Source organism: Cetorhinus maximus, chromosome 18, assembly GCF_964194155.1.
Source record: "Cetorhinus maximus chromosome 18, sCetMax3.hap1.1, whole genome shotgun sequence".
In the NCBI taxonomy this organism is placed as follows: domain Eukaryota; kingdom Metazoa; phylum Chordata; class Chondrichthyes; order Lamniformes; family Cetorhinidae; genus Cetorhinus; species Cetorhinus maximus.
This window is the reverse complement of record NC_135896.1, coordinates 80,055,030-80,079,548: the sequence shown is the minus strand read 5'-3', so window position 1 is coordinate 80,079,548 and position 24,519 is coordinate 80,055,030. Positions and strand designations below refer to the sequence as shown.

The following is a 24,519-nucleotide window of genomic DNA, read 5'->3' as shown; positions in this document are numbered from 1 at the left end:
GGGCTATCTGTACCTTGCTCGTCCTGCTTTCTACCCTTAATGTCACCTATTAGCACATTCCTTAGATAATGTCACCGCCGTCAACACCTCTTTGTCCTTTTGTCTATGACATCTTTTGGCTATCTCCACCTGTCACTGGCCCTTTATCCAGCTCTACTTGTCCCACACCCCCTTAAACCAGCTTATATTTCACCTCTTTTCTATTTTTCCTTAGTTCTGTTGAAGAGTCAAGACTCGAAATGTTAACTGTGTTCCTTCCGCAGATGCTGTCAGACCTGCTGAGTTTATCCAGGCATTTTTATTTTTGTTGTGAAGCTCACTATTGCATGAGATCAGCAGTGTCAGGATTTCTTCATTTATTTTTCCATTTAATTTGATCTTTCTTCCAAACTATGCATTATTTTGCAGCTAAAAAGGGCAGGCATTCACTCCAAGCTGGCCAAGACCAGGGACCAGGGACCACCACTTCTCTCAACTCCTCCACTGTTGCTAAGTTATCCAATTGCTTATCATCTGATATCCAAACTGTTCATAACTTTAGATGTCATATTTATCTCCGAGATGAGCTTCTGATCACATTTACACATCATCACTAAGACTGCCTATTTCCAATTCTGTAACACTACCCGACTTCGGCCCTGCCCCAGCTCTTCTGCTGCTGAAATTCATTCATGCCTTTGTTGTATAGATTTGACTATTCAAATGCAATCCTCACTGGTCTCCCTCATTTCACCCTCTGTAAACTTGAGGTCATCCAAAACTCCACTATCTGTGTCCTTACTCGCATAACGTCCCATTCAGCTATTATCCCTGTTATCGCTGACCTAGACTGGTTAACCAACGCCTCAATTTTTAAGTTCTTATCTATGTTTTTCAAATCCCTCCATGACCTCACTCCTTCCTATCTCTGTGATCTACTCCAGTCCCCAGCTCTCAGAAATCTGTACAAAAGCAAAATTCTGTAGATGCTGGAAATCTGAACTGAAACCAGAAAACGCTGGAAATACTCAAATGGTCATCACAACCTGCAATTTTAACTCTATTTCTCTCCACAGATGCTGCGTGAGCTGCAGAGTATTTCCATCTTTTTCTGTTCTTACCTCAGAAATCTGTGCGCTTCTAATTCTGGTCTCTTGAGAATCCCTGATTTTAATCACATCTACCTTCAGTTGCCTAGGCCCTAAGCTCTGGAATCCCCAGTCTGCATCTCTACCTCGCTTTCTTCCTTTAAGACACTCCTTTAGATCTAGTCATCTGACCTAATATCTCCTTATGTGGCTCAGTGTCACATTTTGTTTTACAACGCTCTTGTGAAGTGCCTTGTCATGTTTTATTACGTTGAATATGTTATACAAATATCAGATGTTGTATACGAAGTTATGGGTTACGGGTGCAAATCTATGTTCTATCACCACGTGGCATAGTACACGCGAGCACTAGCATATTGTGTCACAATGAAATGGTAATATTTTCTCTGCTCCCATCCTGAGAGTGCTAACTTTTGCCCATTTCCATGAACATTATCATCCCCATAAACAATGCTAATCTCCATGGACTCTTCCCATTTCTCTTAACATGACTCATTTCCATAAACATGCCCCACCTCTGTGGGCACGCCTCATCTCCATGGGCACGCCCCATCTCTGTGAGCATGCCCCACCTCCCTGAGCATGACCCATCTCCTTGAACACAGCAATATTGATTCAAATATTACAGTGCCAGAGGATCAAGGAAAGAATCTATTCAGTTGGAGTTAAGAAACAATGCTGATACGATTACACTACTGGGTGCATCCTATAGGCCATGGACAAGTGGGAAAGATATAGAGGAGAATATTTGCAGGGAAATTACAGAGAGATGCAAAACCTATAGTGTAGTTATAATGAGGGTCTTTAATTATCCTAATATAGGCTGGGATAGTAATACAGTATAGGACAGCAAGGGGAAGAGTTTCTGAAGTGTATTCAGGAGAATTTTCTTGATCAGTATGTGTCCAGCACAATGAGGAAGAAGACATTGTTTGATCTGGTCTGGGGAATGAAGTGGACCAAATGGATCAAGTGTCAGTAAGGGACCATTTAGGGAACAGTGATTATTGTATCTGTAGGTTTAGGTGAGTCATGGCAAAGGGCAAGCAGCAAGCTAGAGTAGGAATGCATAATTGGAGGAGTGCCAATTTTGTTGGGGTGAGAATGGATCTGTCCCAGAAAATTGGAATCAAAGATTAGCAGGCTAAATAGAACAATAAGCTGCCTTTAAAGAGTAGATAGGTCCCTTCCCACAAGAGGGAAAGGTAGGGCAAACAAAGTCAGAGCTCCCTGGATGACAAAAGAGATAAAGTAAGATGAAGCAGAAAAAGATGTTTATTTCAGATGTCAGGTTGATAATACAAGAGAGAACCAGGCTGAATAAGGTTCAGAGGAGAAGAAAATAATAAAAAAAGAGGCGAAGAGAGATTATGAGAAGAGATTAGCAGCTAACCTAAATGGAAATTCTAAAATCTTCTATAGGCACATAAATAGTAATGGGTAGTAAGTGGCGTTGATTAGGGACCAAAAAGAAGATTTACGCATGGAGGCAGAAGACATGGCTCAAGTTCTAAATAAATACTTTGCATCAGTCTTTACCAAGGAAGAAGTTGCTGCCAACATTACAGTGGATATGAAGGTAGTTGATTGAGATAGGCTAAAAACTGATAATGAGGAGGTATTAGAAAGGTTGGCTATACTTAAAGTTGATAAGTCACCAGGATCAGAAGGGATGCTGAGGGAAGTAGGGGTGGAAATTGCAGAGGCACTGTCTGTAATTTTCCAATCCTCTTTAGATACGGGGGCGGGGGGGTAGTGGGGTCAGTGGGATCATGCCAGAGGATTGGCAAATTGTAAATGTAAATGTAAGCCTTGTTCAAAAATGGGTGTAAGGATAAGCCTAGCAACTAGTAAGGCTAGTAAGTTTAACCTTGGTGGTAAGAGAATTTTTAGAAACAACAATCCCAGACAAAATTAAAAGTCTCTTGGACAAGTGTGGATTAATTAAGGAAAGCCAGTATGGAATTGTTAAAGGAAAATTGTGTTTAACTAACTTGATTGAGTTTTTTGATGAGGTGACAGAAAGGTTTGATTAGGGTGATTCTGTTATGTGGTGTACGTGCACTAGCATTTGATAAAGTGCTACGTAATAGACTTGCCAACAAAATTGAAGCCCATTGAACAGAAGGGACAGTTGGAGAATGAATAAGAAGTTAGGTGAGTGGCAGGAAGCAGAGTAGTAGTGAATGGTTGTTTTTTGAACTGGAGAAAGGTATACAGTGGGGTTCCTCAGGAGTCGGGACTAGGACTTCTGCCTTCCTTGATATGTATTCATGTTTCAAATAGGGTGTACAGGACACCAAACTTGAATAATGATAGACTTCAAGAGGACATGTATAAGTTGATGAAATGGGTGGGCATGTGGCAAATGGAATTAATGCATAGAAGTATAAAGTATATATTTTGGTAAGAGGAACAAAGAGAGGCAATATAAAATAAAAGCTCCAATTCTAAAGTGGGTGCAGCAGCAGAGACCTGGGAGTATTTGTGCACACATCATTGAAAGTGGCTGGTCAGATTGAAAAAGTGATTATAAAAAGGCATACGAAAGGCTCCATAAATAGGGGCATAGAGTACAAGAGCAAGGAAATTATGACGAACCTTTTAAATCCACTGATCCGGCCTCAACTGGAGTCCAATTCTCGGTGTTGCACTTTAGGAATTATAGGAATGCTTTAGAGGGCGTGCAGTAAAGATTTATGAGAACAATTCCAGGGGTGAGGCACTCTAGTTATGTGGATAGATTGGAGAAGCTGAGGTTGTTCTCCTTTGAAAAGAGAAACTCGAGAGGAGATTTGATTAAAAATGTTCAAAATCATGAGTGATCTATACAGAGTAGTTAGAAAGAAACTTCTCTTTGGTGGATGGGTTGAGAACCAGAGGACACTGATTTAAGGTGATTGGCAAATGGACCAATAGCAACATGAGGGAAAGGTTTTTTACACAGCAAGTGGTTAGGATTTGGAATGCGCTTTCTGAGGATCCTATCCGCATCCGATACTCACAAGTAATGAGAAATGACAAGTGCAAATCGAGGTTTACTTCTCAAACTCTATTCCTTGCCCCAGCACAGGGGGACAGAGGCCAGTCCACTGCCACCCTGACTGAGATCAGTTAACTTTGCAGGAGTGAGGGTTTAATACTGGAATCTTTCTGGTCCCACCAGACAGTGGACTTCACAACTGGGCTGTTGGGAGAGCTCCATAATAACTAATAAACCCTTGAAACTAAAATGCACATGTGATTTGCAGCCACCAGCTTGAAATTTATGGGCTTTGTTGAATTTTACTGGCATTATCATCACTAAATCAGAACCTGGAAATCCTTCCAGAATCCAACTTTGGGCTTTTCCCCTCTCGTGTTCCTGCTTGTATCTGTATACTATACAAGGGCATCTTTTTCAGTGCAATATCAGGATTTCTTGCTTTTATTTCTTTAATTTAACTTTCTTCACATAATGCATGTTACAGTAAAGGCTACATCTCCAAGGAGTTACTCTGTGACCTCCTTGCATTTGTGTGTTATCCACAGGTCATCTACCTTGGAGCTTCTAAAATTAAGCCTATCACCCAACTCTTGGTCAGAGAGACATGGAGTCATTATGGCACAGAAGGAGGCCATTTTCCCATCAAGTCCATTACGGCTCTCTGTAGAGCAATCCAGTCAGTCCCATTCCCTTGCTCTATCCCTGTAGCCCTGCAAGTTTATTTTCTCCAAGCACCCATACAATCTCCTTTTGAAATCATTGATCATCTCCACTTCCACCACCTTCATAGGCAGCAAGTTCCAGGCCATTACCACTCACTGTGTAAAAAAAAATTCTCACACCCTCCCTACATCTTTTGCCCAAAACCTTAGACCTGTGTCCCCAAGTCCTTATATGATAAGCTAATGGATACATCTTTTCTGTCTACCTTACCTAAATCTGTCATAATTTTGTCCACCTCTAACCAATTTCCCCTCAATCTCCTTTGCTCCAAGGACAACAAGCCCAGATTCTCCAACCTAACCTTGTAACTAAAATCCCTCATCCCTGGAACCATTCTGGTAAATCTCCTCTGCACCCTCCTAAGGACCCTCAAATCCTTCATAAAATATGGTGACCAAAACAGAACACAATACTTTAGTTGTGTTCTAACGAGAGCTTTACTAAGGTTCAGCATAATCACCCTCCTTTTGTGCTCAATACCTCTATTTATGAAGCCAAAAGATCCCATATGCTTTGCTAACTACTCCCTCAATACTCCCTGTCACCTTCAAGGACCTATGCACATGCACCCCCAGGTCTCTCTGTCCCTGCTACCTCTGCTATCTGTTTCATACGATACAGATGTCTCTAGATCATCAGTGTAGAAATGCTTTTCTAAAACCTCCAGGTGTTAGCCAAGTTTCAGTGAGTGGCATTCTTGCCTCTGAGTCAGAATGTTTAGTTACATATATTCAAGACTGGGATCAATAGATTTTTGGGCATCAAGGGACACGCAGTAGGGTGGGAAAGTGGAGTTGAGGTAGAAATCAGCAAAGCTCTTATTGAATGGTGGGATAGGCTTGAGGGGCTATATGGCCTCCTCCTGTTCGTATTTCTTATGTCCTGGCTCATATTTACCCCTCAACCAACATCACTAAAGTAGATTATCATTCTGTCATCATCGTTGTGAGTCTTAGATGTGGTTGTCCTTAGTCAGGATTTACAGATACTGCTGGAGGCAAGGCTGTTGGTAAACTTGACCTTTTATTGACCATTATGCTAACTATATACAGTGCAAGGCATAGCACGAGGCTCTACATAGAACTATCTCTCAGCATACTGTGTTGTTAGAATGTCAGTATGTAGATGATGTAGACTGTTGATTTTCACACAGAGCATTAACCCTTTGTACTACAATTATCAGATTGCTGTTTGTGGAATCTTGTGTGCAAATTGCTTCTGTGTTTCCCACATTAAAATGGTGACTAATTGGCTACGAAGTGTTTTGGGATATGCAGAGTTTGTGAAAGGTGCTATATAAATGCAGGTCTTTTATTTTTTTTCTCTCCCATTTTCCTCCTACCACCTCGTGCTGCTCCTGCACTCCCACTCTGAGGTGTCATTGATGGGCTGCACGTAAATAAGGAATGAGAGGGAGAAAGAATATATCCATGAAGGACCCCAGAGATTACTCTATGGAGGAGTGAAAATGACACCATTGCTGGAGAAGTACCAGCTGTGTTAGCAAAGGTAGAAAAAGAAATCTGTCAGGGCAGTCCCATAGCACTGGATTAGTAAAAAGAGACATTGGAGAAGGATGGTATAATAAACAATGTTGAATGCTATGCAAAAATTTAGAAAGATAAGGAGGGATATTGCACCATGGTTATAGTCATAATGAATGTCATTCATGACTTTGGCAAGTTTCAGCACTGTATCAAGGGCAGAGAGACAAATAGTGTTTCAGGAGAGCTGGGCTTAAAATTGAGAGGTGATATGTAGGAGGAGCTTAGAGAGGAAAGGAGGTTGTAGTTGGAGCAGCAGTTGGAGGAGATTTTTTTATTTGAAAAAGGGAAGATGATAATGTTAATTTTGAAGTAGAGGAAGGGTGGCTGGAAACCAGTGAGTATCAGCTAGTGGAAGAGGAGCTATATGTAGGTTCAAGTTCTGCTGCAAATTTGAGTAAATAATCTAAATTGACACTTCATTGCAGCAGTTGAGATGTTAAATCGTGGGTCTGTTAGCCTGCACTTAAAAGGTAATCTATTGACAGCAAATTACTTCAGAGCATGTTAACACATCACAAGCTCTCTTAGGTCTGTCTGGATAGGCAGCACCTATTGCCTCCACTTCAGTCACATCACTGCAGTGATATAGAGGCAAGAAGACATGGCAGGCCTCCATGGAGATGGTCCATTTGACTTTTCTTTAAAGTTCAGTAAATATTTTTATGCCTACATTTTAGTTTCAATGGACAAAGAACAATTTGCAGACCAATTAGATTTCTCTTTCCTTTAAATGCTATGCTCAAAATGGCTGCTTAACTGTTTCACGCTCTTTCTTTCTAGGAGGCACAGGAGCTGCAGAATAAGCAGCAATGGTACCAGCAGAACCAGATATCCATGACCAAGGAAGATGAACAGGCCTACTTGGCTTACTGTTCTGAGGCTATGTTCCGCATCCACATCCTTGAAATACGCCTCAACAAGTAAGGATTCATAGGCCAGGTCTTCTGGGGGTATCGCTTGTGTCCAAGGAACCAGCTCTGCAATCGCTGAGGTCCTTCAAAAACCTGTGACACCCGGGAGTGAGTCAGAATGTAGGTGCCATGAGAGCTCCCTGGGAACTGAGCACAAACATAGCAGGATTTGCCTTCTGTCATCAGAAATGAGCTACATGTTCAAAGAGAGGAATTATTTTCTATTGATGAATGTGACTGGCTGTTTTCAGGGAGCTCCAAGGCAGCATGTGTGCAGTCAAAAGTGCCCTGCACTTGCGGGAAACCTGATTTGCTGTAAATCCCAACACTCTTGCAGCTTGGCTTTCAGGATCCAGGCAGAATTGTACAAATTGGTGCACTGTCCTGAACAGGGCATCTGTCTCCTCCCATATGCACTTGTGTCTCGCTGACTGGGAGCTGCAGCACAGGCCCCCACTGGAGCCCTGAAAGGAGCCATTGGCAAAGAAGTTTAAGGCGTTAGTGGCCTTCAATACCAGTGACATGGGAGTCCCTTCAAGTCATTGTGGCTGCAGGTCATTGTGGAGAAGCTAGCAGATGTGTGCAACCAAATCCCATGACATCCAAAGGCATCTCCAGCATTGCCTTTCGTTCATCTGTAGATAGCTGCACCGCCTGTGATATACCTGTGGTCGAGCCACTGCTCGCCGTTGCGTGGACCCTGTTTGTCAGCATCCTGACCTTCTTGAGGCCTCACTGCCTCTTGCTGCTCAGGCTGTTGCTCCTCCTGGCCCTGTGCCAACCTGAGATGAGCCCTCCTTCTCCTCATCTGAATGTGAGCCAGTAGCAAAGCAGGATTGCCTGGAGCCTGCGTCATCTACACCTCAGTGGATCTGTGAACGGATTGAAATAATAAATCTAGTGAGCTTATTCTTTGCATGTTTGCCTCCATCTCAGAGCCACCAAGCCAGTGCTAAGCCCTGTGCCTGGCCACTGTTGAGCCATGTCAACCCTGCCCCACCCTTTCCAGTGTGAAGGACAACCTGGGGGACCAGAGATGGGTGTTCCTCCAATTCATACATGACTGCACATGGAGACATTGCTGTTTGATCAGGGTGATGACAGCTATGTGCAAGAAGTCTCTATCTGATACTATTCAGTTTGCCTTCACTACCCTTGAGATTCTATAGAAAGACCATTGCCTTGGCATCATAGAAAGAGTAACTACATGAGCCCTTGTCAGGCATGACTATTCACCCAAGAAGATGAAGGTTTGGAGTTGAGAGTTGGCTGTCATCCACCAGCCAGTCCACTTGGAGGCATCCACCTCCCTCCCTCCCTTCATCCTTGCCTCTGACAGCAGCAGGTGGTAAATGGCACAGAATGAAAGGCAGTTCCACACCTTGCTGGGACCTCAGTGTTATGAAACCTACGAGTCAAGAACAAACTTGCTGCCATGTGGGCTTCACCATAGAGAGGAGAACACAACTGATCATGGTTATTAGGGTGTCCCTTTAGTTGGCCAATTCTGCTGACTTTGATCTCCACCCACCCAAAAAGACCCTCCCCCCACTTTGAGGTACTGCAGTTTGAAATTGACTGCATTGCATTGTTGTTACTGGAAAATGGTGCATATTAGTTTTGAGACTCGCTCCACTACCTTCTATTCTCCCCCTGTCACCCACCAACTTCACCCCATCACCCTTGACCCACCCAACATCACCATTCTTCTCCCCTCTGTCACGCTTGAACCTTCCCCTGATACCCTGGACCATTTTACCATCCACCTCCACTCCTCTCCTCTCAGAGCCTATACCAGTTACCATCCCCATGCCCACCCTGACCCTGACCCCTCCTGTTATCCGAGCCACCTGTGCAGATTGCTTCTGTGACCACCCCCGCAACCACCACAAAACTTTCACTTACCCGCAAATGACCTTGAACCTGCCACATCCCACTCCCCTCTGCCGACTGTGACAATTCCCTCCTCTACCGAGTACCCTCAGTTCAACTCCAATGGCCCCACCATTGACAGCGCTGACTTCACCTTCTACGACCATCTCTCTTCAACCATCCTAACCCATAAAATCCCCCTTCCCCACCCCGCCACAGGACTCCCAGACCCAACACAAAAGGCCCTTCCCTCCATCCCACGTTGCTACACCCTTGCATTTTCTTGCTGCTTCTCCCTCCTTCCCCGGGAAAGAGTAGGGCCCATAAGGGACCAAGGGGGCAATCTATGGGTGGAGCCAGAGGACATCGCTAGAGTGTTGAAAAAATACTTCACATCCATCTTCACCCAAGAGAATGAGGATGAAGGTATTGAACTCGGGGAGAGAGACTGCGAGGTTCTTGAGCAAATTGATATAGGGAGTGACAAGGTATTGGAGGTGTTGGCAGGCTTAAAAGTGGACAAATCTCCAGGTCCGGATGATTTGTGTCCCAGACTGCTGAGGGAGGCAAGGGAGGAGATCGCAGGGGCTCTGACCCAAATTTTTAATTCCTCTCTGGCCACGGGGGAGGTGCCAGAGGACTGGAAAACAGCTAATGTGGTTCCGCTATTTAAGAAGGGTTGTAGAGATAAGCCAGGGAACTACAAGCCAGTGAGTCTCATGTCAGTGGTAGGGAAACTGTTCGAGAAATTTCTGAAGGAGAGTATCTATCTCCACTTGGAGAGACAAGGTTTGATCAGGGATAGTCAGCGTGGCTTTGTCAGAGGGAGGTCATGCCTAACAAGTTTGATTGAATTTTTGGAGGAGGTGACCAGGTGTGTAGATGAGGGTAGTGCAGTTGATGTAGTTTATATGGATTTCAGCAAAGCCTTTGACAAGGTCCCACATGGGAGACTTATAAAGAAGGCAAAGGCACATGAGATACAGGGTAATTTTATAAGGTGGATTCCAAATTGGCTTAGTTGTAGGAGGCAAAGGGTGATGACAGATGAATGCTTTAGTGACTGGAAGCCAGTGTCCAGTGGCATACCACAGGGATCTGTGCTCGTTCCCCTATTATTTGTCATTTATATAAACGACATAGATGACTATGTGGGGGGTAGGATTAGTAAGTTTGCGGATGACACAAAGATTGGCCAGGTGGTTAACAGTGAGGTTGAGTGTCTTTGGCTACAGGAAGATATAGACGGGATGGTCAAATGGGCAGATAAGTGGCAGATGGAATTTGACCCTGATAAGTGTGAGGTGATACACTTTGGAAGGAGTAATTTGACAAGTATTCAATGAATGGCATGGCACTAGGAAGTTCTGAGGAACAAAGGGACCTTGGCGTGTGTGTCCATAGATCTCTGAAGGCAGAGGGGCATGTTGGTGGGGTGGTGAAAAAGGCATATGGGACACTTGCCTTTATCAATCGAGGCATAGATTACAAAAGTAGGGAGGTCATGTTGGAATTGTCTAGAACCTTGGTGAGGCCACAGCTGGAATACTGTGTACATTTCTGGTCGCCACATTATAGAAAGGATGTGATTGCAATGGAGGGGGTGCAGAGGAGATTCACCAGGATGTTGCCTGGGATGAAACATTTAAGTTATGAAGAGAGGTCGTTCAGTGCTCAGCAAAGGACTTAGTTTCATACCCTTGCGCCCTCATCTCAATGAATTTCGGGCTCGGCACGATGCTGAACTCTCCTTCTGCTGCCTTCATCTCTGTGCTCACTTCTTTGGGCAGGAGTCCTCTTCCCGTTCAAGGGACCCTTTTACCCGCCTCCAACATTCTCCCTCCACCTGGACCCCTCCCTCTGGATTCTTACCTTCTCGATCTTTTCATTGAGAGCTGTCAGCGTGACATTAGTCGTCTCAATTTCTCTGCTTCTCTCACCCACTCTAAACTATCTCTTTCTGAACTTGCTGCACTCTGTTCTCTCAGGTCCAACCCTGACATTGTCATCAAACCTGCTGACAAGGGTGGTGCTGTTGTTGTCTGGCGCACTGACCTCTACCTCGCAGAGGCTGAGCGTCAACTCGCAGACACTTCCTCCTACCTCCCCCAGGACCATGACCCCACCACTGAACACCAAGCCATTGTTTCCAGTACTGTTACTGACCTCATCTCCTCTGGAGATCTTCCTTCCACAGCTTCCAACTTCATAGTCTCCCAACCTCGGACGGCCCGCTTCTACCTCCTATCCAAAATCCACAAACAAGACTGTCCCAGCAGACCGATTGTGTCAGCTTGTTCCCGCCCAAGGAACTCATTTCTTGCTATCTTGACTCCATTCTCTCTCCCCTTGTCCAGTCCCTTCCCACCTACATCCGTGATTCCTCTGACACCCTACATCATATCAACAATTTCCAGTTCCCTGGCCCCAACCGCCTCCTCTTCACTGTGGACGTCCAATCCCTCTACACTTCCATCCCCCACCGAGATCGTCTGACGGCTCTCCGCTTCTTCCTTGAACAGAGGCCCAAACAATCCCCATCCACCACTACTCTCCTCCGTCTGGCTGAACTTGTTCTCACACTGAACAATTTCTCGTTAAACCCCTCTCACTTCCTCCAAATAAAAGGTGTGGCTATGGCTACCCACAGGGGCCCCAGTTATGCCTGTCTCTTTATGGGGTATTTGGAACATTCCTTGTTCCAGTCCTACTCCGGCCCCCTCCCACAACTCTTTCTCCGGTACATCGATGATTACTTCGGTGCTGCTTCATGCTCTCATCTGGACCTGGAAAAATGTATTAATTTTGCTTCCAATTTCCACCCCTCCATCATTTTCACATGGCCCATCTCTGATACTTCCCTTCCCTTCCTTGACCTCCCTGTCTCAACTTCTGGTGATAGACTGTCCACCAATATTCATTACAAGCCTACCAACTCCCACAGCTACCTCGACTACAGCTCCTCACATCCCACTTCCTGTAAGGACTCCGTCCCATTCTCTCAGTTCCTTCGCCTCCGTCGCATCTGTTCTGATGATGCCACTTTCAAAAACAGTTCCTCTGACATGTCTTCCTTCTTCCTTAACCGAGGTTTTTCACCCACGGTGGTTGACAGGGCCCTCAACCGTGTCCAGCCCATCTCCCGCGCATCTGCCCTCACACCTTCCTCACCCTCCCAGAACCATGATAAAGCCCCCCTTGTCCTCACTTATCACCCCACCAGCCTCCGCATTCAAAGGATCATCCTCCGCCATTTCCGCCAATTCCAGCATGATGCCACCACCAAACACATCTTCCCTTCACCCCCCCGGCAGCATTCCGCAGGGATCGTTCCCTCCGGGAGACCCTGGTCCACTCCTCCATCACCCCCTGCACCTCAACCCCCTCCCACGGCACCTTCCCATGCAACCACAGAAGATGCAACACCTGCCCCTTCACTTCCCCTCTCCTCACCGTCCAAGGGCCCACACACTCCTTTCAAGTGAAGCAGCATTTCACTTGCACTTCCCTACTGCATTCGCTGCTACCAATGCGGTTTCCTCTACATTGGAGAGACCAAACGCAGACTGTGTGACCGCTTTACAGAACACTTTCGGTCTGTCCGCAAGCATTACCCAGACCTCCCTGTCGCTTGCCATTTCAACACTCCACCCTGCTCTACTGCCCACATGTCCGTCCTTGGCCTGCTGCATTGTTCCAGTGAAGCTCAACGCAAATTGGAAGAACGGTACCTCATCTTCCGACTAGGCACTTTACAGCCTTCCGGACTGAATATTGAGTTCAACAATTTTAGATCATGAGCTCTCTCCTCCATCCTCACCCCCTTTCCGATCCCCCCCTCTTTTTTTTTTCCCAATAATTTATATAGATTTTTCTTTTCCCACCTATTTCCATTATTTTTAAATGTATTTCCATCCATTGTTTTATCTCTACCTTTTAGCCTATTTCGATCCCTTCCCCCCACCCCACCCCCACTAGGGCTATCTGTACCTTGCTTGTCCTGCTTTCTACCCTTAATTAGCACATTCCTTAGATAATATCACCACCTTCAACACTTCTTTGTCCTTTTGTCTGTGACATCTTTTGGTTATCTCCACCTATCACTGGCCCTCTATCCAGCTCTACTTGTCCCACCCCCCCCTTAAACCAGCTTATATTTCACCTCTCTTCTATTTTTACTCAGTTCTGTTGAAGGGTCATTCGGACTCAAAACGTTAACTGTGCTCCTCTCTGCAGATGCTGCCAGACCTGCTGAGTTTTTCCAGGTATTTTTGTTTTTTGTTTTGGATTTCCAGCATCCGCAGTTTTTTGCTTTTATCTCAGGTTTAGCATAACTTCCCTACTTTTCAATTCTAACCCTCTAGAAATAAAACCTAGTGGTTGGTTTGCTTTTTTTTAAATTGCCTTGCTAACCTGTAGCACAACTTTTAGTAATTGATGCATTTGTACTCCAAGACCCCTTTGTTCCTCTAACTCACGTAGACTTGCACCTTCCAAGTAATAAGTGACCTCCCCATTCTTACCACCAAAATGTACTGCCTCACATTTGTTTGTGTTGAACTTCATTTGCCAATTATTTACCCATTCTGGAAGTTTATTGATGTAATCCTATAATTTGCACGAGTCCTCCTCAGTATTGACGATGCTCCCTTCAATTTAGTATCAACCACAAATTTAGAGATTGTGGGCTGGATTTTCCACCCGGTTGTCGAGTGGGCGGAGCAGACGGCCCTGGGAGCAGCCACGAAATGGTCCACCACCCGCAATTGGGCCCCTACCACGATTTCACGCTGGCTGGTCAATTAACGGCAAACGTGAAATGCGCACTGAGGAGCTCAGCACTGCCGGGGAGGGGGTGGGAGGAGTGCGAGCGCAGAGATCTGCGCATACGCAGGGGAGCGTGTGCGTGCGCACAGAGCTGCCTCAGGGAGCTGAAGAATTGTGGATACAAAAATAAACATTTTAAAAATGAGAGCAACATGTCCCCACATGTGACTCAGTCACATGAAGAGGGACATGTTTAAAATGTTTAAAAACTTTCATTTTTCTTTAATTACTTCTGGAACCCTCACCCTGCCCGTGGGTAAAAAATCCAAAGGCTGCCTGGCCAATTCGCCCATCCGCCAACCAAACGGTTAGACGGGCAGCAAAAAATACAAATAAATTACTGCTTAAGGGCTTTAATAGGTCTCTTAATTTTCGGTGGGCATGCTGCCGACTCTCGGGCAACCACTGACCGAAAGATCGCTGGGTGCGCGATGATGTTGGAACGCTTGCCCGACGTCATTGCGTGCGATTTCACGCCCAATCAGGTCGGGAGCGTGCACGCCCATGGGACATAAAATCCTGCCCTGTGTTTCTGATTCCAAAGTACAAATTGTTAATGTAAATTGTGAACAACTCCTAATAAAGGAGTTAGTGAAAATGAAAAGAGCCGCTGAAAACCAAAAAAAAACACCCCCCAAAAATCAATAAATTGCCCACAAAAATAAAACTATTTTGATCCCTGTCGCACATCCCTGATTTTCATTGCTCCACTCTTAGCGGGCATGCTTTCAGTTGCTTAGGCCCCAAGTTCTGGAATTCCCCCCCTAAACCCCTCCATCTCTCTCCTCGCTAGAGATTCTCCGTCAAACTTCCTCTTTTGATCACCCATCCTAAAATCTCACTATGGCTGCGTATCAAATTTTGTTTGATAATGTTCTTATGGAGTGCCTTGTGACATTTTACTACTGAAAAAAATTCTTTGATGAGACATGGCTGAGCCAGCATTTTTATTGCCCATCCCTAATTGCACTCAGAAAGTGGTGGTGAGTCACCTTCTTGAACCACTGCAGTCTGTGTGGTGTAGGTACACCCACAGTGCTGTTAGGAAGGGAGTTCCAGGATTTTGACCCAGCAATAGTGAAGGAACGGCGATATAGTTCCATGTCAGGATAGGGAACTTGGAGGGGAACTTCCGGGTGGTGGTGTTCCCATCTATCTGCTGCCCTTGTCTTTCTAGGTGTAGAGGTTGTAGGTTTGGAAGGTGCTGTCTAAGGAGCCTTGGTGAATTGCTGCAGTGCATCTTGTTAATGATACATACTACTGCCACTGTGAGTCGGTGGTGGAGGGAGTGAATGTTTGTGGAAGGGGTGTCAGTCAAGCGAGCTGCTTTGTCCTGGATGGTGTCAAGCTTCTTGAGTGTTGTTGGAGCTGCACTCATCTAGGCAAGTGGAGAGTATTCCATCACATCCCTGGCTTGTGCATGTGGATGGTGTTCAGGCTTTGCAGAATCAGGAGGTGGGTTACTCTCCACAGAATTCCCAGCCTCTAACCTGCTTTTGTAGCCACAGTATTTAAATGGTTGGTCCAGTTCAGTTTCCGATCAATGGTAATCCCTAGGATGTTATTAATGGGGGATTCAATGATGGTAGTGCTATTGAATGTCATGGGGAGATGGTTGGATTCTCTGTTGTTGGAGATGGTCATGTCCTGGAACATGTGATAACGAAAGCCTGAATGTTGTCGAAGTCTTGCTGCATATGGTCACAGACTGCATCAGTTCTTGAGGAGCCATGAATGGTGTTGAACCTTGCACAATCATCAGTGAACATCCCCACTTCTGACCTTATGATGGAGGGGAGGTCATTGATAAGCAGCTGAAAATGGTTGGGCCAAGGACGCTACCCTGAAGAACTCTTGTAGTGAAGTCCTGACACTGAGATGATTGATCTCCACAACCACAATCATCTTCCTGTGTGCTAGGTATGACTCCAACCCAGTGGAGAGATTTCCCCTGATTCCCATTGTCTCCAGTTTTGCTAGGGTTCCTTGATGCCACACTCGGTCAAATGCTGTCATGGGCATTCAATCTCACCTCACTTCTTGAGTTCAGCTCTTTTGTGCATGTTTGGACTAAGGCTGCAATGAGGTCAGGAGCTGATTGGCCTTGGTGGAACCATTGATGCCATTATATAAATGCAAATTGTCATTGTCACACCTCCATTTCCCGCACCAATTATGCTTATGTAAGATTGTCAAGTTAGTGTTAATTTGTGCCGCCTTATAAAATGTTTAGTGCTGGGACCTGCATCTACTAGAAACTGGGCTTAAACTGCCCAAACTCATTTCATGTTTGGCTTTTCTAGTTAATGGTGAGAAGAGTCTTCTATCCAATAAATTGGAACTGGATTTTAATCTGCCTGTCAGAGATGATCAGACACTGTGCTAATCCATTACCCATGATTCAAGGGGAGATCGTGGCACAGTGATATTGTCACTGCACTAGTAATCCAGAGACCCAGGGTTCAAATCCCATTATCCCTCATCAGATGGTGAAATTTGAATATCTGGAATTAATGATGACCATGAAACCATTGTCGGTTGTCATAAAAACCCATCTAGTTCACTAATGTCCCATAAAGAAATCTGTCATCCTTACCAGGCCTCCATATGACTCCAGACACAACAATGTGGTTGGCTCTTAAATGGCCTCTGAAATGGCCAAGCAAGCCACTCAGTTGCATCAAACCACTGCCCCTCTAAAAGGAATGGAAGTGGACAGACCACCCAGCATTGACCTAGGCACCAGAAATGGCAAACTCAGCCCTGTCAAACTTGCAAAGTCCTCTTTACTAACATAGACTAGTCAACAGCCTGACATAGTAATACTGATGGAATCATTCCTTGCGCCACCATCACCGTTCCACCGGCAGAGTCTGACCTCAACATTAATTCTGGAAGTCTCATGGCATCTGGGCAAGGAAACCTCCTGCTGATTACCATGTTTCATTCTCCACTGCCCCCCACCACCCCCCAATGCCACCTGATGAATCAGTACTCCTCCATGTTGAGCACCACTTGGAGAAAGCGGTGAGGGAGGAGGGGCAGTGGGCTTCAAAGTCCATCACCAAAACTGGCTTGGTAGCACCACTGTTGGCCAAGTCATAAAGGACATAGCTACTAGACTAGATCTGTGGCAGGTCTAGTCCTTTCCTTCTTGGGAAAAACATAGTTGACCTCATCCTCACTAACCAGCCTGCCGCAGAATCAGTAAGAGTGACCATCCTTAAGGAGACGAAGTCTGTCTTTACATTGAGGATACCCTCCATTGTGTTGTGTGGTACTACCACTGTGCTAAATGGGATAGATTCCGAACAGATCTAGCAACTCAAGACTGGGCAACCATGAGGCGCTGTGGGCCATCAGCAGCAGAATTGTACTCAACTACAATCTGTAACCTCATGGCCCGGCATATCCCCCATTCTACTATTACCATCAAGCCAGGGCATCAACCCTGCATCAATGAAGAGTGCAGGAGGGCATGCCTCAACAGCACCAGTCAGACCTAAAAATGAGGTGTCAGCCTAGTGGAAGCACCAGCACAGGACTACTTACGTGCCAAACAGCATAAGCAGCAAGTGATAGACAGAGCTAAGCGATTCCACAATCAATGAATCAGATCTAAGCTCAGCAATCCTGCCACATCTAGTTGTGAATGTTGGTGCACAATTAAACAACTCACTGGAGGAGGTTCCACAAATATCCTCAATGATAGGAGAGCCAAGCATATCAGCAGAAAAGATAGGGCTGAAGCATTGGCATCAATCTTCAGCCAAAAGTGTCAAGTGGATGATCCATCACGGCCTCCTCCAGAGGTCCTCAGCACCATAGATGCCAGTTTCAGCCAATTCAATTCACTCCATGTGATTTCAAGAAATGGCCGAAGGCACTGGATACTGCAAAGGCTATGGAGCCCTGACAAAATTCTGTCAATAGTACTCAAGATTTGTACTCCAGAATTTGCTGCGCCCCTAGCCAAGCTGTTCCAGTACAGTTACAACATTGGCATCAACCTGGCAATGTGGAAAATTGCTCAGGTATGTCCTGTACACAAAAAGCAGGACAAATCCAACTCGGCCAATTACCGCCCCATCAACTCTTGGCCATCAGTAAAGTGATGGAAGAGGTCATCAACAGTGCTATCAAGTGGCACTTGCTTTGCAATAAACTGCTCACTGACGCCCAGTTTGGGTTCCACCAGGGCCACTCAGCTCCTGACCTCATGACAGCCTTTGTTCAAACATGGACAAAAAAACTGAAGGTGAGGTGAAAATGACTGCCCTGGACATCAAGGCAGCATTTGACTGAGTGTGGCATCAAGGTGCCCTAGCAAAACTGGAGTCAATAGGAATCAGGGGGAAAACTCCCCACTGGTTGGGGTCATACCGAGCACAAAGGAAGATGGTTGTGGTTGTTGGAGGTCAATCATCTCAGTCCCAGGACATCACTGCATGAGTTCCTCAGGGTGGTGTCCTAGGCCTAAACATCTTCGCTGCTTCATCAATGATCGTCCATCATAAGGTCAGAAATGGGGATGTTTGCTGAAAGTGGCACAATGTTCCACACCATTCGCGACTCTTCAGAAACTGAGGCAGTCCATGCACAGATGCAGCAATACCTGGAATATATCCAGCCTTGGGCTGACAATTGGCAAGTAGCATTCAAGCTACACAGGTGCCAGGGAATGACCATCCCTAACAAGAGAGAATCTACCCACCACCCTTTGACATTCAATGGCATCACTGAATCCCCCACCATCAACATCCTGGGGGTTACCTTTGACTAGAACCTGAACTGGATTAGCCATATAAATACTGTGGCTACAAAAGAAAGTCAGATGCTAGGGATCTTGCGATGAGTAACTCACCTCCTGACTCCCCAAAGCCTGTCCACCATCTACAAGATGCAAGTCAGGAGAGTGATGGAATACTTTCCACTTGCCTGGATGGGTGCAGCTCCAACAACACTCAAGAAGCTTGACACCATCTAGGACAAAGCAGCCCACTTGATTGGCACCCCATCCACAAACATTCACTCCCTCCACCACCGATGCACAGTGGCAGCAGTATGTACCATCTACATGATGCACTGCAGGATCTCACCAAGGCTCTTTAATCAGCACCTTCCAAACCCACAGCTGCTGCCATCTAGAAGGACAAGGGCAGCAGACATATGAGAACACCACCACCTGCAAATTCCTCACCAGGCCACTCACCATCATGACTTAGAAATATATTGCCATTCCTTCACTGTTGCTGGGTCAAAAACCTGGAACTCCCTTCCTAACAGCACTGTGGGTGTACCTACACCACATGAACTACAGTGGTTCAAGAAGGCAGCTCACCACCGCCTTCTCAAGGGCAATTAGGGATGGGCGCCCAGCCAGCGAAGCCCACGTCCCGTGAACGAATAAAAAAATTGATTTGAGAATTAAAACCCAATTTTTAATTGGTTTTTTTCCACCTTCAGTACTGAGGTTACACTATAGCTCTTGACTTGTTCACAGGCACAAAGAGACAGCACCAATCAAGTATCTAGCCCTGGAAGAAAAGATTCGCAAGGACCCACGGTTGGCCAAGAAATTAAAGAACTGCTAAACATATTGAACTATCTGTTACAATGGAAACCAGTACACAGAGAAAATTGTTTGATGTGCAGGAATGCTTTTGTTATTCTCCAAGCCCACATTCAAAATCCAAATAAGAAGAAAGGTTTCATATGAATGATTTAACTATGTTTATGTTTTAACTATTGTATTGGCATATTTTTTTGTCACGAAGTTCTGAAAAGCGATCAGCCTGTCTATTGCTCAGGTGAAGGATGCCAACTCTCATATGCAAATATACACAGAGGAGAAACATCACCTTCAGGCACTGTCCCTTTACCAAGTTCGCAGCATAGCCATGTCACATGTAATTTCTCCACTTCTATTGTAGGCATTGTGAAATATACCTCTAGCTGTTTTCCTCCTTGCTGTTGTTAATTGCATCCAGAAATTATTTTATTGTTGTTTATTTAAATTTGGTTTCAACATTCTCTAAATAGTTTTCTAATGGACCATTTTTGAAGGTTTTTACCCTAGCTTTATCAGATATAATTTTCTTCAGCTGATTCTCACTGTTGGCTCACTAGACCTATTTCAGTTACGTCAGTTCTTGTTGACTTAAACATAGCCTCCAACCATAAATCAACTCCCTGTCTGAAATTTGTGTTGAGATTGAGGTTTTGCCATTAACCAATATCCAAATCACTTGCTTACACCATGTTTAGTTAGTGCATGACTCCTAGAAATAAAAAGAAACTGCTTCAAATTCAGGAATGGGGCTTGATGGGACCATGTTAATTCCTGGCACAGCATACGGGCTACAAGATCCAATTTCATGCAAAAGGAACATAAGGTTGGTTCCAGTTCTGGAAAGCACACTTCAGCTCAGACAAGGATTGAATATGTTCCCAGTAAAGAGTTCAACAGTTCAAACCATCCTCTACACATTTTGAATCCACCATGTGTTTCCTCTAACATTAATTACAAGTTGAATCAACCTCAGGGCTTAGCATGAGAGAAACAGGCTGACATCTTTTGATTCAACAGACAAATTGGTAAGATCAAGTAGGTCTTACCCCAAAGGGGTTTTTTAAATATATAAAGAGCAAGAGAATAACTAGAGAAAGAGTAGGTCCAATTAGAGACCATAGAGGTAATCTGTGTGTAGACCCAGAAGACGTGGGCACAGTCCTCAATGAATACTTTGCTCCAGTCTTCACAATGGAAAAGGACAATGCAGGCATAGCATCAGGGTGGAGGACTATGAAATATTAGAGGAAATTAACATAGAGAGAGAGAAGGTGCTGGCAGGTTTAGCGGCCTTAAAAGTGGATAAATCCGCAGGCCCGGATGAGATGTATCCCAGGCTGTTGAGGGAGGCAAGGGAAAAGATATCAGGGGCCCTGGCAGTAATTTTCAAATCCTCTCTGGCCACAGGACTGGAGGATTGCTAACGTTATCCCATTATGAAAAAAGGAGGAAGGGATAGACCAGGGAATTACTGGCCAATCAGTCTAACCTCGGTGGTGGCGGAAGCTACTAGAAAGAATTCTGAAGGACAGAATATATCTGCACTTGGAGAGACACGGATTAATCAGGGATCATCAGCATTGATTTCTTAAGGGAAGGTCATGTTTGACAAATTTGATTGAATTTTTTGAGGAGGTAACCAGGAGTGATGATGAGGGTAATGCATTTGATGTAGTTTATATGGACTTAAGCAAGGCTTTTGTTAAGATTCCTCATGGCAGACTGGTCAAGAAACTAAGAGCCCATGGGATCCAAGGCAAAGTGGCATGTTGGATCCAAAATTGGCTGAGAGGCAGGAAGCAGAGGGTGATGGTAGAGGGATGTTTCTGTGACTGGAAGTCTGTTTCCACTGGGGTTCTGCAGGGCTCAGTGCTGGGGCCTTTGCTGTTTATGGTGTACATAAATTATTTGGACTTAAATGTAGGGGCTATGATCAAGAAGTTTGCGGATGACACGAGAATTGGTAGGGTGGTAATAGTGAGGAGGATAGCCGTAAACTGCAGGAGGATATCAATGGACTTGTCAGGTGGGCAGAGCAATGACAAATGGAATTCAACCCAGAAAAGTGTGAGGTAATGCATTTGGGGAGGGCTAACAAGGCAAGGGATTACTCTATGAATGGTAAGACCCTGGGAAGTACTGAAGATCAGAGGGACCTTGGTGTGCATATCCACAGATCCCTGAAGGTAGCCAGGCAGGTGGTTAAGAAGGCATATGGGATGCTTGCCTTTATTTTCTGAGGCATAGAATACAAGAGCAGGGAGGTTATCCTGGAACTGTATAAAACACGGGGTAGTCACAGCTAGAGTATTGCATGCAGTTCTGGTCACCACATTATAAGAAGGATGTAATTGCACTGGAGAGGTTGCAAAGGAGATTCACCAGGATGTTGCCTTGGCTGGAGGGTCTGAGCTATGAGGAAAGATTGGATAGGCTGGCATTGTTTTCCTTGGAGCAGTGAAGGTTGAGAGGGGACCTGATAGAGGTGTATAAGATTATGAGGGGCATAGATAGGGTGGATAGGAAGGCACTTTTTCTGTTAGTAGAGGGGTCAATAACTAGGGGGCGTAGATTTAAGGTAAGAGGTAGAAGGCTAAGAGAGGAGTTGAGGAGAAATTTTTTCACCCAGAGGGTGGTGGGAGTCTGGAACTCACTGCCTGAAAGGGTGGTTGAGTCAGAAACTTTTGTAACATTTAAAAAGTATTTAGATATTCACTTGTGTTGCCATAGCCTCCAGGACTATGGGCCATGCGCTGGAAAATGGGATTAATGTAGTCAGATCTTTGTTGACTGGCGCGAACATGATGGGCTAAATGGCCTCCTTCTGTGCTGTAAACGTCTATAAGTCTTACTCAACACTTACCTAGATTGCAGAAGAAGCACCAAATACCATCAACAGCACCAAGGTGCTGTTCCAGCTCCTCACACTGCCAACTTCAGAGATTTAATGAGGCTATCCTGCTCTATACAAAAGTCTTGATTTCTAATACTTATACAGAAATGTTTCACATCATAAGGTTTCAAATAATACTTTATCCAATGAATTATTCCTGTGGAAAATCTTCCCATTAAGATCACCACATGTGCTGGAAATACTTCCCTTTAGAATCACATTTGCTGCCAAAGCTTCCCTTTAAGATCACCACATATGTTACCAATATTGGCTCACCAGCCCAAAAAAACCAAAGACTTTAATTTGTATACTCCTTTTTCACGAGCACTGGATGTTTCAAAGCATTTTACAACCAATGAAGTACACTTGAAGTGTAATCACTTTTGTAGTATAGGAAAAATGGTAGCCAATTGCAGATCGCTCTGAAGAAGGGTCATACGGACTCGAAACATTAACTCTGTTTCTCTCTCCGCAGATGAAGTCAGACCTGCTGAGTTTTTCCAGAATTTTCTGTTTCTGTTTCAGTTTTCCAGCATCCGCAGTATTTTGCTTTTAACCTAATATGGAAGCTTGATTAGACAGTTTGGGATAGCAGCCATTTTTGTGTTTTTGAACTGTACAAAGGAGGCTGGAAGAAGCCATATAGTGTGGCAGTATGAGAGACAATACCAACAGACAGCTCTCAGCTGAACCAGCCATGAGCCACATGTCAGAGCTAAGGTTTCCTGCCATCAGGAGTTACAAAGTAAAGCTTCCAGAAGATTATCCCTTGTCTGCTGAGAATAAACCAGGCAATCATCAAGTGATGGCACCTGCAGTTTCCAGTAAGGAAAGGAGCTTTTACTCTCTCCTAGCATCCTATGAAGTCCACCTACAAAGGAAAACTCTGGCTATTCGACTTCAAAAGGCATCACAGATGCTAAACCGAACCTCAAGTTTCAATCCCTTCACTACAGACAGAATGAATTCGAGCAACGGGGCCTGCAACAATATCACAGAATCACAGGGTTGTTACAGTACAAAAGGAGGCCATTTGGCCCATTGCGTCTGCACCGCCTCACAATTGAGCATCATGACTTAGTGCCATTCTCCTGCTTTGTCCCTGTAACCCTGCACATTGTTTCTATTCAAATAATCATCCAATGGTCTCTTGAATTCCTCGATTGCCTCTACCACACTTCCGGGCAGTGCATTCCAGACCTGAACCATTCACTGCGTGAAAAAGTTTTTTGTCACATCACATTTGCTTCTTTTGCAAATTACTTTAAATCTTTGCCCTATTGTTCTCGATCCCTTTACGAGTGGGGAGAGTTTCTCCCTATCTACTCTGTCCAGAGCCCTCATGATTTTGAACGCCTCAATCAAATCTCCTCTTAGCCTTCTCTCCAAGGAGAACAGTCCCAACTTCTCCAGTCTATCTTCATAAGTGAAGTTTCTCATCTCTGTGGGGCCATTCTTGTAAACCTCTTCTGCACTCTCTCCAACGCATTCACATTCTCCCTAAAGTGTGGCACCCAGAACTGTACACGATACTCCAGCTGAGGTCTAGCTAGTGTCTTATACAAGTTCAGCATAACCTCCTTGCTCTTGTACTCTATGTCCATATTAATAAAGCTTAGGATACCGTATGCTTTATTAACTGCTCTCTCCATCTTTAATGACTTATGTACAGGTCCCTCTGCTCCTGCACACTCTTTAGAGTTGTACCCCTTATTTTCTATTGTCCCTCCATGTTCTTCCTAAACAGATTGCCTCACATTTCTCCACATTGAACTTCATCTGCCACCTATCTGCCCACCCCACCAACTTGTCTATGTCCTTTTGAAGTTCTACACTGTCCTCCTCACAGCTTACAATACTTCCAAGTTTTGTGTCATCTGCAAACTTTGAAATTGTCTCCTGCACACCAAGACCTAGATCATTAATATACATAAGGAAAAGCAAGGGTCCCGATACTGACCCATGGGGAACTCCACTACAAACTTTCCTCTAGCCCGAAAAATATCCATTAACCATTACTCGTCGTTTCATATTACTCAGCCAATTTTGTATCCAGGTTGCTACTATTCTTTTATTCGTGAGCTATAACTTTTCTCACAA

At 44.9% G+C, this 24,519-nt stretch overlaps 1 protein-coding gene across 1 annotated transcript in view; it reads left to right on the top strand.

The window, feature by feature from the left end:
- The window catches only part of ccdc135 (coiled-coil domain containing 135), a 122,723-nt gene extending 102,809 nt beyond the window's left edge, over positions 1-19,914 (top strand). The window contains exons 17-18 of the mRNA XM_078563386.1: positions 7,125-7,264; positions 19,458-19,914. Coding sequence (XP_078419512.1) covers positions 7,125-7,264; positions 19,458-19,548 — 231 coding nt within the window. The 3' untranslated portion in view covers positions 19,549-19,914. The remainder of the gene's footprint in view (positions 1-7,124; positions 7,265-19,457) is intronic.
- Positions 19,915-24,519: the final 4,605 nt, after the last annotated feature.